Source organism: Carcharhinus amblyrhynchos, chromosome 17, assembly GCF_965287045.1.
Source record: "Carcharhinus amblyrhynchos chromosome 17, sCarAmb.v2.hapA, whole genome shotgun sequence".
Taxonomy (NCBI): domain Eukaryota; kingdom Metazoa; phylum Chordata; class Chondrichthyes; order Carcharhiniformes; family Carcharhinidae; genus Carcharhinus; species Carcharhinus amblyrhynchos.
This window is the reverse complement of record NC_137340.1, coordinates 55,008,832-55,026,659: the sequence shown is the minus strand read 5'-3', so window position 1 is coordinate 55,026,659 and position 17,828 is coordinate 55,008,832. Positions and strand designations below refer to the sequence as shown.

The 17,828-nt window shown below is 45.2% G+C and overlaps 1 protein-coding gene across 1 annotated transcript in view; it reads left to right on the top strand.

Annotated features, from left to right (window-relative positions):
• LOC145354539 (F-box/WD repeat-containing protein 1A-like) overlaps positions 1–17,828 on the top strand; it is a 197,490-nt gene that overhangs the window by 77,868 nt on the left and 101,794 nt on the right. The window contains exon 3 of the mRNA XM_080205989.1: positions 10,601–10,678. Within this exon, the coding sequence (XP_080062115.1) occupies positions 10,601–10,678 (78 nt within the window). The remainder of the gene's footprint in view (positions 1–10,600; positions 10,679–17,828) is intronic.

The following is a 17,828-nucleotide window of genomic DNA, read 5'->3' as shown; positions in this document are numbered from 1 at the left end:
CTCTGTGTGATTTTTTATCTCTCCGTTTTTGTCTCTCTCCCCTCTCACCTTAAACTATGCCCTCTAGTTTTAGATCCCCTACCTTTGGGAAATGATATTGACTGTCTAGCTGATCTGTGCCCCTCATTATTTTATAGACCTCTATAAGATCATCCAGAGCCTCCTAGGTTCCAAAGCAAAAAGTCCCAGTCTATCCAGCCTCTCTTTATATCTCAATCCATCAAATCCCGGTAGCATCCTAGTAAATCTTTTCTGCACTCTTTCTAGTTTAACAATATCTTTTCTATAATAGGGTGACCAGAATTGCACACAATATTCCAAGTGTGGCCTTATCAATGTTTTGTACAACTTCAACAAGACGTCCCAACTCCTGTATTCAATGTTCTGACCGATGAAACCAAGCATGCCAAATGTCTTCTTCACCGCTCTGTCCACCTGTGACTCTACTTTCAATGAGCTATGAACATGCACCTCTAGATCTCTTTGTTCTGTAACTCTCCCCAATGCCCTACCATTAACTGAGTAAGTCCTACCCTAGTTCAGTCTACCAAAATGCATCACCTCGCATTTGTCTAAATTAAACTCCATCTGCCATTCGTCAACCCACTGGCCCAATTGATCAAGACCCTGTTGCAATTGAAGATAACTTTCTTCTATGTCCACTGTGCCACCAATCTTAATGTCATCTGCCAACTTACTAACCATGTCTCCTATATTCTCATCCAAATCATTAATATAAATGACAAATAACAGTGGACCAGCACTGATCCCTGAGGCACACTGCTGGTCACAGGTCTCCAGTTTGAAAAACATCTCTCCACAACCACCGCCTGGCTTCTGTCAAGAACTGACGAAGGAGCAGCACTCTGAAAGCTAGTGGCTTTTGCTACCAAATAAACCTGTTGGACTTTAACCTGGTGTTGTGAGACTTCTTACTGTGTTTACCCCAGTCCAATGCCGGCATCTCCACATTCTGTCAAGAAGCCAATTTTGTATCCATTCACTGGATCCCGTGAAATTTAATCTTATGCAATATACCATGCGGTACCTTGTCAACGGCCTTGTTAAAGTTCATGTAGCCAACATCAACAGCATCTACCTTCTTGGTGACCCCTTCAAAAAACTCAATTAAATTTATGAGACATGTTTTTCCACTCACAAAGCAATGCTGACTGCCCCTAATCAGTCCTTGCGTCTCGAAATGCCTGTAGATCCTGTGTCTCAAAATATCTTCCAACAACTTACCCACCACAGATGTGAGGCTCACGGGCCTGTAGTTCCCACGCTTTCCCCTGCAGCCCTTTTTAAACCAAGGCACAACATTTGTCACTCTCCAGTCTTCAGGCACCTCACCCGTGATTATCGATGATTCAAATATCTTGGCGGGGAGACCCGCAATTTCCTCCCTAGCCTCCCACAATGTCCTGGATACACTTCATCGGGTCCCAGGGATTTATCTACCTTGATGCGCTTTAAGACTTCCACACCTCCTTCTCTGTAATATGTACACTCCTGAAGGTATCACCATTTATTTCCCCAAGTTCCCTAACATCCATGTTTTTCTCAACAGTAAATACTGAAGAGAAATATTCATTTAGGATCTCAGCAGATGAATAGCAGAACAAGCTCGAGGGACTGAATAGCTTTCTCCTGTCCCTATGGTCCTTTATATAGATCACTTTCCTCTCTAGTTCTGCACAGTTACTGCTGCTTGACATCCTTTATGTAAATGTACACTCTTCGTTAGCTCCTGGCAGCCCCCTAGGTCAATGTGAACAAACAACACCTTGTATAGTGCCAGCTCTGTCAGTTACACTCTTAGCTCTGATCCAGCAGGTTGTTGCTTTAATTTCCCTTCCAAAGATGCAAGCATCAATAAACCCCACCTGGGCTCCAGTGCAGTATTGAGGGAATACTGTACAGTCAAAGGTGCCATCTTCTAGGTAAGTTGTTAAACCAACACCCTATTGGTCCTCTCAGCTGGAAGTAAATGACCCTGCACCGATGTCCTGAGGCCACTATTTATTAATCAACATCGCTGTGACAGAGGCAAAATGCTGTAGTTTCTTTATTTATTAGTGTCACAAGTAGGCTTACATTAACACGGCAATAAAGTTACTGTGTAAATCCCCGAGTCGCCACACTCTGATGCCTGTTCAGGTACACTGACAGAGAATTCAGCATGGCCAATGCACCAAACCAGCATGTCTTTCGGACTGTGGGAGGAAACCGGAGCACCAGAGGAAACTCGCACAGACGCGGGGAGAACATGCAGACTCTGCACAGACAGTGACCCAAGCCACGAATTGAATCCAGGTCCCTGGTGCTGTGAGGCAGCAGCGCTGACCACTGTGCCACTGTGCTACCCAGCTGGTAGATTGAAATGAAAACAGAAAGCGATGGAAATAATCAGCAGGTCAGGCAGCATCTGTGGAGAGAAAAACAGAGCTAATGTTTCTGCTCTGTGACCTTGCAGGATCACAGACTCTAAAAAATTAAGAACCTTTCAAACCTCATGTGGTTAAAATGATTTGGTCCTCAGACAAATCACTATGAGGCAGCATGGGATGAAATAAATATTGACCTCAGGATACCAGTGAGGTCGCAGTATCATTAACTTCCACCTGAGAGGACCAACAAGGTGTTGCCATAACATCTCACCTAGAAGACGGGGTGAAATGTCCACAGGCAAACAGTATTGTAGAAAGTAAGGTAACACATTGCAGGATTCAGTCATTCTGCCTCATACGTGACGTGAGCTGGAAGTTTCAGCCAGGGAGTGTATCACTTGTATCGTTGTTTCTGGGTCACCTTGTCTCATTGTGGAGAAGGCGACTCTCAGACACACCATCTGCTTGAGGGCTTCCAGCACTAGACACAAAGTCAGTCCCTGGAAAACCACACTATAGACTCAGAAAGGAAAAAACAGCATTTATACAAATTGTCAGAATATCCCTAGGAATTAATTTGGAAGTTCAGTCAGTTTTGTGTGAGAAATATTCTGAAAACAGCAATTGAAGTAAATGTCCAGTTGATCTGGTTTGCTGATGATAGTTGCAGGATAAATATTAACCAGGGGATCACTCACGCATGTCCTTGGAAATAGTATTGTGGGATCTTTCATATTGCCAGAGGGCGTGCAGAGGATTCGATTAAGACCTGAAAACATCCACACCTCAAACCATGCAGCATTCCCTCAGCCTGGATTATACGTTCAAATCTCTGGCCTAGGGCTTGAACCCAGGATATTTAGACTCAGAAGTGACAGTGCCATCCTCTGAGCCAAGGCTGATGGTTTTGTCAGCACAAATACCCATTCTTCAGCTTCAGAAGAGCAGGGTGTTGCCATTATGTAATCCACAATGTGAAAGCAATAGTTACAAGGCATCGCAAAGGTCAATGATGAAAAAAGCTTTCAAAGCAGTGTTTCCACAGGAATGTGAGAATAGGCTGAGAGGCTGTTCCAGCCTGACCTTTGTATGTTGGTTTATATTGCTGTGTCTCTGTGAATTGGTGACAGTTGGTCAGTTGTTCCTTTCTAACCCATCACTGAGACTGAACAAGGGCAAGATCGAAGTAGCTCGGCAACTCCCCTTCCATCTTTGTAGCTCTCCTTATATGGAGAAGATGGCTGACCTCTGAATGACCCCCCTTTTCTCACTATGCCTGAGACCATACACAACCATTAAATGCAACACGGGGAAGGGCTTTCCCTCCTTGCCCTGCCACTTTGCTGTTTTTGCAGAGAGCTGTCCCAAGTTATCACTGTGCAATGACTTTCACTGTAGATTCAAACAAACTTGGTCCCGCTCACTCATCACCCTCATCCTCACTGGCCTACATTGCCCTGGGTCTGGCAACACCTCAATATGAAAATAGTCCTCCTTATATTCAAATCCCACCATTGCCTCACCTTAATATGGGCCCTATTTTACCATTTTGATTCCAAGTGCTGTGTGGACGTGAAACTGGGAGTGTTTCAGATCTGACTTTTAGACCCATTCTCAGGCACCCCACTAATATCAGCAATTCCAAATTGCACTGTAGAACCCAAGGGCGGGGTTTAACACGCCCAAAACCCTGCAGCTCCGATCGATGCCTCCAACTGCACATGCGCAGAAAAAAAGATAGAAGAATGCTCCCCTGCCACATTGCTCGCAGGCCAGATAAGGCCTCCCCCAGACCCCACATATGGTGCTTCACCCCCACAACATTAATGACCCCCTTATCCCTTCACCAACACCCCCCCCCCCACTACCTAGACAGATCACAGCTCCCTGCCCATCTTCCCCTCCAATGATCATACACAGAGTGGCAGTAGACCCTTCCACTGATTTGAGTAGAGCCATCTGACCCACCTCCACCCCTGATCTGAGTCAGAGAGCTGTTGGATGCTCAGAACTTACCTTCTCAGAAGCTGGAGAGTTCAAATTGGACCTTTGTGGATCATATCTGTTTTGCACCGATCCTGGGTGGACAAACGCGGTGGTAAAGGGGAAAGTGCCGGTACATTTGGGCGTGCAGCCCATTAAGTCAATTTAAGTGCATGGAAATGCATTTAAATTGCTGTTGCGCGGTTTTGGGCACAGTACCAACGACAGCCATTTTTGGGCCTTGGTAAAGGGGGAACCAGTGTGGATACAGGTACAGATCGCATTACTTGCCTCATGCCCGACTTTACCAAGTTTTTGTGCCCCAATCTCTGAAATTTCCTCCACTCCAGCATCACTTTAAGATCACTGTGCACCTACAATTTTGGCCTCTAGCTCAAACCTTGATTTTAATCGCTGGCACCCATACATTCAGCTGCCCGGGCTCCAAGCAGTGGAAGTCCCTCCTCGAAACCCCTTGCCTCGCTACCTCACCCTTCTCCTGTACAACTCTTCTTAATAACCTGCCTTTCATTCCAAGCATTTGGTCACCTCTCCCAATGTCTCCTATGGGCTCAGTGTCATATTTTGTCCGATAACGCTCCGGTGGTGAAATGTCCTGGGTCACTTACTGTACTAAAGCTGCTATATAATTGCAAGTTGTTGTTGCAAGGTGACTGTCACCATTGGGCAGCCAACGAGCTCTTCTGTTCGTCACCTCCCGAATCAGGTGGGGAGCAGCCAGCCTCCCAGACAACTCTAGTTTCAGTGCAGCCCTCCCATCCCTTGTCAGGTTAATGAAGATAATTATCCTGTGCATTATTTTATTCTTCTCCACACCAAACCTGCCCACCCTTCATCATCGAATCTGTCCCCCACCTCCCCCCCCCCCCACCCCACCACAAACCCAGTCCTGCCTCAGATCTGGGTTAATCAATAGCACCGTATGGCAGAGGGGTCAGGAGTGGCTGTCGCTAGCTTCTTTGAGATGTGTATGAAATTTGCTTAAAGCCTACACCAATTAACTTCAGGATGATGAATGAGTGCAGTGATGTAAAGAGCTTGGTGCTCAGGGCTTTGTTGGAGAAGCTCAGCTGCAAGAATGTCGGATCCTCACCGAGAGAACCAGTCACTGGGCAGAACCCTGATCCTGCTTTCATAATGAGTCTGTCCATCTCCTCAAAAACACAAATCATACGCACACACAGAAACCCATGCTGCCTGATTCATTCATCTGCAGGGTTCGCTACTAATTTTGATAGATTTTTAATACAATGAAAGGAAGCAATTCTAATTTCCAGCCTCTATCCTGGTGTAATAGTACGTGTGCATTTAAGGAATGCTAGATCAGTACATGGGGATGAAAGGGAGGGAAGGTTATGTCATTAGGGTTAGAAAACGGGGCAGCAAGGTGACACAGTGATTAGCACTGCTGCCTCACAGTGCTAGGGACCTGGGATCGATTCCGTCACTCTCTGTATGGAGCTTGCACGCTCTCCTCGTGTCTACGTGGGTTTCCTCTGGGTGCTCCGGTTTCTTCCCACGGTCCAAAGATGTCCGGGTTAGGTGGATTGGCCGTGACTAAATTGCCCCTTAGTGTCAAGGGCATTAACTAGGGTAAATGCATGGGTTTATGGGGATAGGGCCTGGCTGTGATTGAGGTTGGTGCAGACATGATAGGCCAAATGGACTCCTTTTGCACTGTATGATTCTATGATTCTATGACAGAAGGTGGGAGGAGGCTCATTTGGAGCACAAATGTCAGTACAGGACAGTTGGGCTGAACGGCCTGATTCTGTGCTGTAAAATTCACTGTTGTTTTCTCTCCACTGCAGTAATATTGCAGAATATGAACATCCATTCATTGAAATCAGTTTTCACACGGATGTTTCTGTCTTGCACTATGAAACAGCCGAGTTTTCACACACCCAGCATCAGCCCACAGGTCATATACTTCAGTGGAGTCAGTGAGGTTGCATCATCAGGTTAAAGGATTACAGCAATATCTCTGGGATTTATTTCTTCTGAGCTGCTACATTTAGCAGCTATTAGACTCTGCAATTCTCCAATTCTTTTTTGTCTTTTCTGCTCAGGCCACTGTGATACGTCAGTATGCAGAGGGGGTTTGAGCTTACTGATTTACAGAATATCTTGTGCCCCACACAGAAGTCACATTTCCATCCTGCCCAAGTGCAGTCCACTCCACAGCCAGGTCACTTTAATGTGACTCCCTTTCTCACCATTGCTGCTTAACTTATTCCAATCACATGTGGATTTATGAAGCTTTGTCTCTCAACTCATTCCATCCTTGTGATAGGGGTTACAGTCTTCGAGTATTCATAATAACCCCAATTGGTTCACCAGTGTCCTTTAGGGAAGGAAACCTGCTGTCCTTATCCATACTGAGCCTCGATGTGACTACAGACCTGCACAATGTGGTTGACCCTTTATAGGCCTCTGAAGTGCTCTATGTTATCTAGCTAAGGAAAACTAGGGACAAGTAATCAGTAGTGGCTTTGCTCCTGATAATCACACCCTGAGAATGAATAGTCAGTTGGCTGTTAAAACCAAGTTTGGCATCTCTCAAGCCACCAGCTTCTGAATGGGATGGCACGGCGACTCAATGGTTAGCGCTAGTGCCGCAGTGCCAGGGACTCTGGTTCAGTTCCAGCCTTGGGTCACTTTCTGTGTGGAGTTTGCACTTTCTCTCTGTGTCTGTGTGGGTTTCCTCCCATAGTCCAAAGATGTGCAGGTTAGGTGATCTGTCATGCTAAATTGACCCTAGTATCCTGCTCTGCCCAAGACCGCAAGGAACAACAAAAGATCATGAATGTAGCCCAATCCATCACGCAAACCAGCCTCCCATCCATTGACTCTGTCTACATTTCCCGCTGCCTTGGAAAAGCAGCCAGCATAATTAAGGACCCCACCACCCCCGACATTCTCTCTTCCACCTTCTTTCGTCAGGAGAAAGATATAGAAGTCTCAGGTCACATACCAGCCGAATCAAGAACAGCTTCTTCCCTGCTGCTGTCAGACTTCTGAATGGATTTACCTTGCATTAAGTTGATCTTTCTCTACATCCTAGCTATGACTGTAACACTACATTCTGCACTCTCTCGTTTCCTTTTCTGTGAATGGTATGCTTTGTCTGTATAGCGTGCAAGAAACAATACTTTTCACCGTATTTTAATACATGTGACAACAATAAATCAAATCAAATCAAAATCAATGGGGATTAGCAGGGTAACAATGGGGGTTACAGGAATAGGGCCTGGGTGGGATTGTGGTCAGTACAGACTCGATAGGCTGAATGGCCTCCTTCTGTACTGTAGGATTCTATGATTCTATGACCTTGAGTTCCAGCCAATTAGTTTCCCACAACCTGACGCTTCATCTTGGCTTCTCTGTCAGAGCAACATGAAAACAATGGCCCCAGATTACTGGGGTGGGTGACCAGAGCAAGGGGCAAAGTTTAAAAATTCGAGCCAAGTTCATTCAAGGGTGATGTCATCAAGCGCTTCTTCACACAAAAGGTAGTGGAAATCTGCCCCAAAAAGCGATGGAGCCTTTAACTGAGACTGATCAGACTTTTAGAAAAGCAAAACACTGTGGATACTGGAAATCTGCAACAAAAGTAAAAGATGCAGGAAATTGTCAATGAATTTGACAGCATCAGCGGAGAGACAGTTTCAGGTCACCTTAACCCTGCTTCTCTCTTCATAGATGCTGCTAAGATTTTTGTTGGGTAAAGATTGTGGATTGTGGAATTAAAACACATTGTCCAGAATCTTAACCACCATTCATGCTGGTGGGATTTTCCCATTCCCCGCAGTGAATGGAGATTTGGCTGGCCGCTAAATTCTCTGACTTTACTGCAGTGGGAGCATTTTTAAAGTTTATTTATTAGTTTCACAAGTAGATTCACATTAATGCTACAATGAAGTTGCTATGAAACTGCCCTAGTTGCCACACTCCGGCGCCTGTTCGGGTACACTGGGTGAGAATTTAGCCCGGCTAATGCACCTAACCAGCATGTCTTTTGGAGTGTGGGAGGAAACTGGAACACCCGGAGGAAACCCACGCAGACACGGGTAGAACATGCAGATTCCATATGGACAGTGACCCAAGCCAGGAATCGAACTGGGTGCCTGGCGCTGTGAGGCAGCAGCACGAACTAATATGCCATCATGCTGCCCCATAAACGTGGCATGAACGGCAGGTAAGATTGTGCCCATCAGCTTTGATTTGGCCTTCATAGCGAGGGGGATTGAATATAAAAGTAGGGAGGTCTTGCTGCAGCTGTATAGGGCATTGGTGAGGCCGCAGCTGGAGTACTGTGTGCAGTTTTGGGTGCCGCACCTGCGCAAGGATATTTTGGCCCTGGAGGGAGTGCAGAGGAGGTTTACTAGGCTGATACCGGAGTTGAGGGGATTGAGCTATGAGGAGAGGCTGAATAAACTAGGCTTGTACTCGTTAGAGTTTAGAAGAATGAGGGGAGATCTCATTGAGACGTATAAGATGATGAATGGGATGGATAGGATAGAGGTGGAGAGACTCTTCCCGCTCAAAAAAGACAGTAGGACTAGGGGGCACAGCCTCAAGATAAAGGGGAGGCGGTTTAGAACGGAGTTGAGGAGGAACTTCTTCACTCAAAGGGTGGTGAATCTCTGGAATTCTCTGCCCGTTGAAGTGGTGGAGGCTGCCTCGCTGAATATTTTTAAGAAGCGGGTTGATGGGTTTTTGATAAGAGAGGGGATTAAGGGTTATGGGGAGAGGGCGGGAAAGTGGAACTGAGCCACGACAGATCAGCCATGATCTTATTGAATGGCGGGGCAGGCTCGAACGGGTAGATGGCCTACTCCTGCTCCTATTTCTTATGTTCTTATGTTCTTATGTTATCTGATTAAATAGTGGAACTGGCTCGAGGGGCTGAATGGCCTCTTCCTGTTTCTGTATTGCTTCCTGAGTTCTACTTGCAACTAATGTCCCTTCCGTTCAGGATGCTGGGCAACATCATGTCAGTTTGATATTTTCACTTCTCCCACCCTTTAGAATAGTTCTAAGTCTGTTTTCTGTAGCATGATGCAGCATCAGAGGAAGTATTTGGCCCATTGTGCCTCTGTTACCTCTTTAAAAGAGCCCTTTCAGATAACAAAATCAAATTGCTGTTAAGAGTTCATACAAATGTCAGGTAAGAGACCTCTGACATTTTGACTCTTGTATTTTGCATCCCTGGAGTTCCTTGGTCTCTTTATATTCTCCTATGAAGTTTGCCACAGAAAGTTGGCTGTGACGTTTGCAGAACGAATATGGAATGTGTCCCATTTTTTGCAATATTTAGATATAGACATGGGCCAGGGTGTGTACAGTGCTACATTTATTTGTAATTCGAGTAGCATGACTCTAAGATCTTGTGTATTACTAGCCTTAGGATCATGCAACACACAACTCTTTTTCACTTTTTCACAGCATGTGGGTATCACTAACTAAATCAGCATTTATTGCCCATTCCTAATTGTCCCTTAAATAGGCGATGCTGAACTGCTTTCTTGAACGATTGCAGTTCCTGCATCTAGTACACCCACCGTGCTGTTAGGGAGAGAGTTCCAGGATTTTGACCCGGAAACAATAAAGGAACAGCAATATATTGCCAAGTCAGAATGGGGAATGGCTTGTGGAGGAACTTGCAGGTGTTGGTGGTCCCTTGTGTCTACTGCTTTTGTCCTATACGTGGTAGAATAGCCCTACTCCCCCGCCACCCCCCCCCCACCCCCACCAATCTTTCTCCGTAAACACTGCAAATCTTTCTCTTTCATGTGTTTATCTAATTCCCTTTTAGAAGTCACTATTGAGTCTGCTTCCACCACTCTTGAGAGAACATTTCAAATCACAAGCACTCTTTGAACACAGAACATGTAATCCCTACCATGCCCAGGCCATTTGACCCATTGAATCCGCACTGACTTACTGACATAACATCTTACCCAGACCTTATCCCATAACCCCATGTATTTACACTGCCAACCCCCCTGACCTACATATTTTTGGATACTAAGGGCAGTTTAGCATGGCCAATCCACCTAAACTGCAGATCTTTGGACTAAATAAACTAACCTGCACATCTTTGGGTAAAAATAATTTCTTCTCATCTCCCCTCAGCCGCTTTGCCAATTGTCTTCTCACCTCCAAGCCAGAGCTTGTTTCATCATCTCCACTTGTCCTTGCAGAATGCCTCCGAGAAGGATGCCTGCAACAATGAGCAACCTCCCAAGAAGACCATCGCTGAGAAGAACGAACAGCGACAGGTATGAAGTGAGAAGTTTGGAAATGAACACTGGCTCCAAGTTTGCAAAGAATGAATCATTGAAAATATGTCAGTGTGGAGCACTTGTGTTGATTGATGGTCTTAATGTTCCAAAAAAATCACCTTCAATTTTCACCTTTTCCTGAAAGACTTAACTCCTATTTAGAATCCAACACCAACAATATTTTATATAATGCCTTTACCATTGTAAAATGTCACAAGGCACATCACAGGAGAATTATCAGGCAAATGTGGCTCTGAGTTACATGAGGTGATATTAGGACGGGTGATCAAAAGCTTGATCAAAGAAGTAGGTTTTAAGGAGCATCATTAAGAAAGAGGCAGGGAAGTAATTCCAGAGCTTAGGGTTTTGTGCCATTAATGGTTGCATGACAGTCAGAGCAAGCAAGAGGCCAGAATTGAAAGAGCAGGGAGATTTTGGAAGAGGCTGCAGAACTGGGGACAGGCACAGCCTGGAGGGAACCAGACCAGGAGTTAAGTTGTGGATAAATATGAGCCAAGCCACTGGAGAAAACTCCCCTGTTCTTCTCCAAAATGCTGCCATTGTTTTTCATGTCCACCTGAGGGAACAGATAGAACCTTGGTTCAATGCCTCATCAGAAAGACAGCTCCTCTGACAGTGCAGCACTCTGCTGGAGTGTCAGCCTGGAGTTTGTGCTAAAGCCCCTGGACTGAGGACTGGGGGAATCCAGAGGATCATACTTTGAGGATAAGGGTTTAGGACTAAGATGAGGAGAAATTTCTTCACCCAGAGTGGTGAAACTGCGGAATTCGCTACCATAGAAAGTAGTTGAGACCAAAACGTTGTGTGATTTCAAGAAGGAATTAGTTGTTGGGGCTAAAGACACCAAGGGATAAGGGGGGAAGGTAGGGTCAGGACGTTAAGTTTAAGTTTATTTATTGGTGTCACAAGAATGCTTACATTAACATTGCAATGAATTTACTGTGAAAATCCCCTAGTTGCCACACTCCAGCACCTGTTCGGGTACACTGAGGGAGAATTTAGCATGGCCAGTGCACCTAACCAGCATATCTTTCAGATTGTGGGAGGAAACCAGAGCATCCAAAGGAAACCCACGCAGACACAGAGAGAATGTGCAGACTCTGCACGGACAGTGACCTAAGCTGGGAATCAAGTCCGGGTCCCTGATGCTGTGAGGCAGCAGTACTAACTAACCACTGTGCTACCTTACTGTCCCAATATTAGATTTAATGATCAGCCATGATCAAAATGAATGGCAGTGCAGGCTCGAAGGGCTGAATGGCCTATTCCTGCTTTTATTTTCTATGTTTCTATGAACTCACAACCTTCAGATTCAGAAACAGGAATGCAACTTACTGAGCCACAGCTAACATAACAGTCACAATGTGCAGGATTTTCTAGCCATGCTTGTCCTGAAAACGGAAAATCCCATATGAGGTCAATGGACTTTTCCATGGCCTGCCCCTCACCCACTACAATTCCCATGGCTGGCATGGAACAAGAAAATTCGCCCCATGTGTCAAATGTTTCCTTTGTTCCACAGTTTCTACAATTGTCTGACAGGGCTTTTTCTAATACTATAGTTTTAATTTTCTTCCAAATACCTACAGAAACGCTGCTCATATGGTCTGTGTTGTGTTGCCTGTAACACGCTTATATGATTCATCCCTGCAATGCTCTGTAGAAAGTAGCCAGTGTGAGCTACAAACAGATCTTATCTCAAACCATCATCAGCTAGGTCCGTCCTGTTTAACAAATCCTACATATAGCTGTACATTTTAAATGATGCTGAGCTTCTAGCTGAGTTCAGAGGTTGTCACATCTCTGCTGCTCAAAAAACAGTAATGACAGAAAGGAGTGCGCAGAGAGCTGATTGAAATGCGATGAGTTCCATCTGTTTGTTTTGGCAGAAAGCAAATATTGTAAAGACGGAATGTTCCATTGTTAGCCAGATTGTCCAGTGGTCATCACTCTCCCCATCACAGAGCTTTGAAAGTTGCATGAGGTAGGGACCTCACATCTGCATGATCCAAGATGGATGTGCAGGGGCCTTGACAGGTCGATTAACTGGGGTGCTGGGGTGCAGATGTATAGGAGTGTCCTGAACTTGATTATGGTGACTCATTGAAAATGTTGAGCACTGTCCTGTGGACTCCTTAAACTGCCCCTCCCACTATTCAGGAAGGGTGTAGGGTAGGGGAGGAGTTAGAATTGGCTGTAATTGTCCCTGCTACTTTTTATGTTGTTGTTAAACTCATTGGGAGTAAAGTCATGTCAGAGGTTACAGCCAGTGAAAAGAGAGAGAAAATGGAAATCCTCAAAGGCTGTCTTGCTGTGCTGTGTCCTCACAACTCACCCCTGTAATCTGAACAGCAAAGCCTTGAAGGTGATTTACACTGTGTGGAACGAGACACCCTGGTTTATTTAAGGGAGGAGGAGGATTCCACAGAAGGAGCACATTCTGTTCAAATTATTCCCAGCTCATTTCATACAGAGTCATGATAATGCAAACTGATTAAAAAGCACTGCGTAGAACGTACAGCTCAGAACAGGCCATTCAGCCCCATTGTGCTGATGTTTATGACCCACATCTCACCTTATAACCATATCCCTCTATCCCTTACCCCCCTCACATGTTTATCTCGATTCTCTTTCAATACTCCTATGCTATCCACCTCAGTTACTGCCTGTGGCAGTGAGCTCCACATTTACACCACTCTCTGGGTACAAAAATATATTTGATTTCTCCATGGAACTCTTGTAGCTGGATCCCCCTCACTGAGTTCGACAAGAGCCTATTAAAACCAAAATACTTCATAGAATCATAGAATCTACAGTGCAGAAGAAGGCCATTTGGACCATCGAGCCTGCACCGACCACAATCCCACCCAGGTCCTGTCCTAACCCCGTAACTCCACATATTAACTTGACCTTTAAATCTACAACAATAACTTGCATTTATATAGTACCTATGATGTAATAAAACACCCCGAGGTTCATCGTAGAAGTGTTTTCAGGCACTCAGATAATTTGACAACAAACCAGAGAATATTAGAGCAAATAACCAAAAGCTGGTCAAAGAGGCGGATTTTAAGGACTTTGTTCTTGTTCAAAGCTGTGCCACTTATATTGACCTCAGGACTTCCAAAAGCACATTATGGCCAATAAAGTACATTTCAATTGCAGCAACAGCTGTAATTTATTAAAAAACAAAGCAATGCCAGTGGTGCTGGAGTACTGTGTGCAGTTTTGGGCGCCGTACTTACGCAAGGATATTTTGGCCTTGGAGGGAGTGCAGAGGAGGTTTACTAGGCTGATGCCGGAGTTGAGGGGGTTGAGCTATGAGGAGAGGCTGAATAAACTAGGCTTGTACTCGTTAGAGTTTAGAAGAATGAGGGGAGATCTCATTGAGATGTATAAGATGATGAATGGGACGGATAGGATAGAGGTGGAGAGACTCTTCCCGCTCAGAAAGGATAGTAGGACTAGGGGGCACAGCCTCAAGATAAAGGGGGGGCGGTTTAGAACGGAGTTGAGGAGGAACTTCTTCACTCAAAGGGTGGTGAATCTCTGGAATTCTCTGCCCGTTGAAGTGGTGGAGGCTGCCTCGCTAAATATTTTTAAGACGCGGGTTGATGGGTTTTTGATAAGCGAGGGGATTAAGGGTTATGGGGAGAGGGCGGGAATGTGGAACTGAGCCACGACAGATCAGCCATGATCTTATTGAATGGCAGGGCAGGCTCGAAGGGCTAGATGGCCTACTCCTGCTCCTATTTCTTATGTTCTTATGTTCTTATAGACAATCCAGATAAATAGGAAGATCGAGAACTGACGCTGAAGTCTGTGCTTAAGTAGATGGTCCTAGGAAGCAGTAATTAGCATTCATTCCCCTAAGGATTGAAAGGAGATTTTTGTCCTGAAGTCCTGTGGCCCCAAACTGGGGCGTCAAAGCATGTGCTTGTCTGATCAAGAAGAAGCTTTGCTTCTCTCATGAAGCCAGACGTCTGGAATCATAGAATCCCTACAGTGCGGAAGGAGGCCATTCAGCCCATCGAGTCTGCACCAAACACAACCCCACACAGGCCATATTCCCCTAACCCCACATATTTACCTTAGCTAATCTCTCTGACATTACAGTCAATTTAGCATGGCCAATCTACCTAACCCACACATCTTTGGACTGTGGGAGGAAACCGGAGCACCCGGAGGAAACCATCCAGACACGGGGAGAATGAATAGCACAGAGAGCCCCAGCCAACATCACAGATCAGATAAGAGGAACAGTCACTTGGACAAGAGATGGGGCTATGGTGAAAGAAAGTTTGTGCCAGCAGGAAGTGTGGGCAATTGACAAGACAAGTAATTATGATGGCTTGTAACTCACTCCTGTTGTGTGAGTGGATTCAGTGAGCAATTTGGGTGCCAGCCCATTATTATAATGACAGAAATTACAAAAGGGAAAGACTTTTGCACAACACAGGCACATCAGACCCGCCCACCATTCAATTCCAATCTGTTACTCACTCTCAGTTGTGTTATTCTACCTATGAGTCAGATGCAGCTGCAATTCTCCAGTCCCACTGCAGCGAATGGAGATTTGCCTGAGCGCCAAATTCTCCATCCTCGGTGAGAGTGGCTGCAGAGTGTGAGTGGCCAGAGAGCTCCGGCCTCTATCTTTTCTGAGCATTTTGATTAGGTTTCAGCCTGCTATACCTTACTGCGTTAGCTATGTTTTATGTTTGTCTGTGAGATATGAGCATCATTGGCCAGGCCAGCATTTATTACCCATCCCTAATTGCCCATGAGAAGGTGGTGGTGAGCTGTCTTTTTGAACTCCTGCAGTCCATCTGGTGTTGGAACACCTACAATGCTGTTAGGAAGGGCGTTCTAGAACTTTGAAGGAACAGCAATATAGTTCCAAATCAGGATGCGATCAACAAGGAAACTTGGAGGCGATGGTGGTGTTATTCCCATGCACCTGCCTCTCTTGTCTCTAGGTGGTAGAGGTTGCAGGTTTGGAAAGTCATAGGAGCCTTGGTGAATGGCTGCAGTGCGTCTTGTAGATGGTACACTCTGCTGCTACTGCATTGGTTTTGGAGGGAGTGAGTGTTTAAGGAGGTGGTTCTAATTGATTGGATGGAGTTGAGCTTTGGAGAATTGTTGGAGCTGTGCTCATGCGGGCAAGTGGAGAATATTCCATCAGATTCTTAACTCGTGCCTTGTAGTCTTCAGCAGAAGCTTTGGGGAGTCTGGAGATGTGTTGCACACTCTTGTTCCAGCTTTTTTAGCCACCCTATTTATATGGCTGTTCTAGTCAAGTTTTGAATTAATAGTGGTCATCAGGATGCGTTTTGGTGGGGGATTTGATAATGATTTTACTTTTGAATGTCAAAAGGGATTGATTAGATTCTCTTTTGTTGCATTTGGCCATTGTCTGGCTCCTGTGTGACATAAATGTTACTTGCCATTTATCAGCTCAAGCTTGATTGTTCCATGGATGTTTCTGTACTTGGACACGCACTGCCTCAGTATCTGAAGAGTTGCTTTGTGTACTGAACCGCTTGGTTAGATTCCAGTCTGTAACTCACTCCCAGATATCCGTTATTCTATATATAAACCACCCCGAGCCTCTCGATTAGATTCCAGTCTATAACTCACTCCTGGGTATCTGTTGTTCCATATTTAAACCACCTCCAACCCCTCAATTAGATTTCATTCTGCAACTCACTCCTGGGTATCTGTTATTTCATATTTAAACCACCCTGAACCCCTCGATTAGATTCCAGTCTGTAACTCACTCCCGGGTATCTGTTATTCTGTATATAAACCACCCCGAACCCCTCGATTAGATTCCAGTCTGTAACTCACTCCCGGGTATCTGTTATTCTATATATAAACCATCCCGAACCCCTCGATTAGATTCCAGTCTGTAACTCACTCCCGGGTATCTGTTATTCTATATATAAACCATCCCGAACCCCTCGATTAGATTCCAGTCTGTAACTCACTCCCGGGTATCTGTTATTCTATATATAAACCATCCCGAACCCCTCGATTAGATTCCAGTCTGTAACTCACTCCCGGGTATCTGTTATTCTATATATAAACCCCCCCGAACCCCTCGATTAGATTCCAGTCTGTAACTCACTCCCGGGTATCTGTTATTCTATATATAAACCACCCCGAACCCCTCGATTAGATTCCAGTCTGTAACTCACTCCCGGGCATCTGTTATTCTATATATAAACCACCCCGAACCCCTCGATTAGATTCCAGTCTGTAACTCACTCCCGGGTATCTGTTATTCTATATATAAACCCCCCCGAACCCCTCGATTAGATTCCAGTCTGTAACTCACTCCCGGGTATCTGTTATTCTATATATAAACCACCCCGAACCCCTCGATTAGATTCCAGTCTGTAACTCACTCCCGGGTATCTGTTATTCTGTATATAAACCACCCCGAACCCCTCGATTAGATTCCAGTCTGTAACTCACTCCCGGGTATCTGTTATTCTATATATAAACCATCCCGAACCCCTCGATTAGATTCCAGTCTGTAACTCATTCCCGGGTATCTGTTATTCTATATATAAACCACCCCGAACCCCTCGATTAGATTCCAGTCTGTAACTCACTCCCGGGTATCTGTTATTCTATATATAAACCATCCCGAACCCCTCGATTAGATTCCAGTCTGTAACTCACTCCCCAAATCACCTGTGCCACTTTATTCGGAAGCAGCCTGTAGGTGACGCCTGAATATTTGTTGGTTTATGCAAATGATCCAAACACCTCAATTAGATTCTAGCCCGTAGCTCATCCCTGGATATCTGTATTACATGTAAAAATAACTTGGACCATTTGATCTGACTGCAACTTATCTGGATAAATAGGTTCAGTATGGTCTATTTAGAAAGGTTAGTATTAAGGAATATACACACACATTCACGCAAAAGCACACACATGCACACACACACATACACACACTGTCACTCACACTCACATACATACTGTCACTCACACACATGCACACTCTCTCACTTACACACACACACACCCCCACACACACACTACACATTTACACACAAACTCACACACACACCCACACACACATTCTCTCACACACACACACTCTCGCACACAC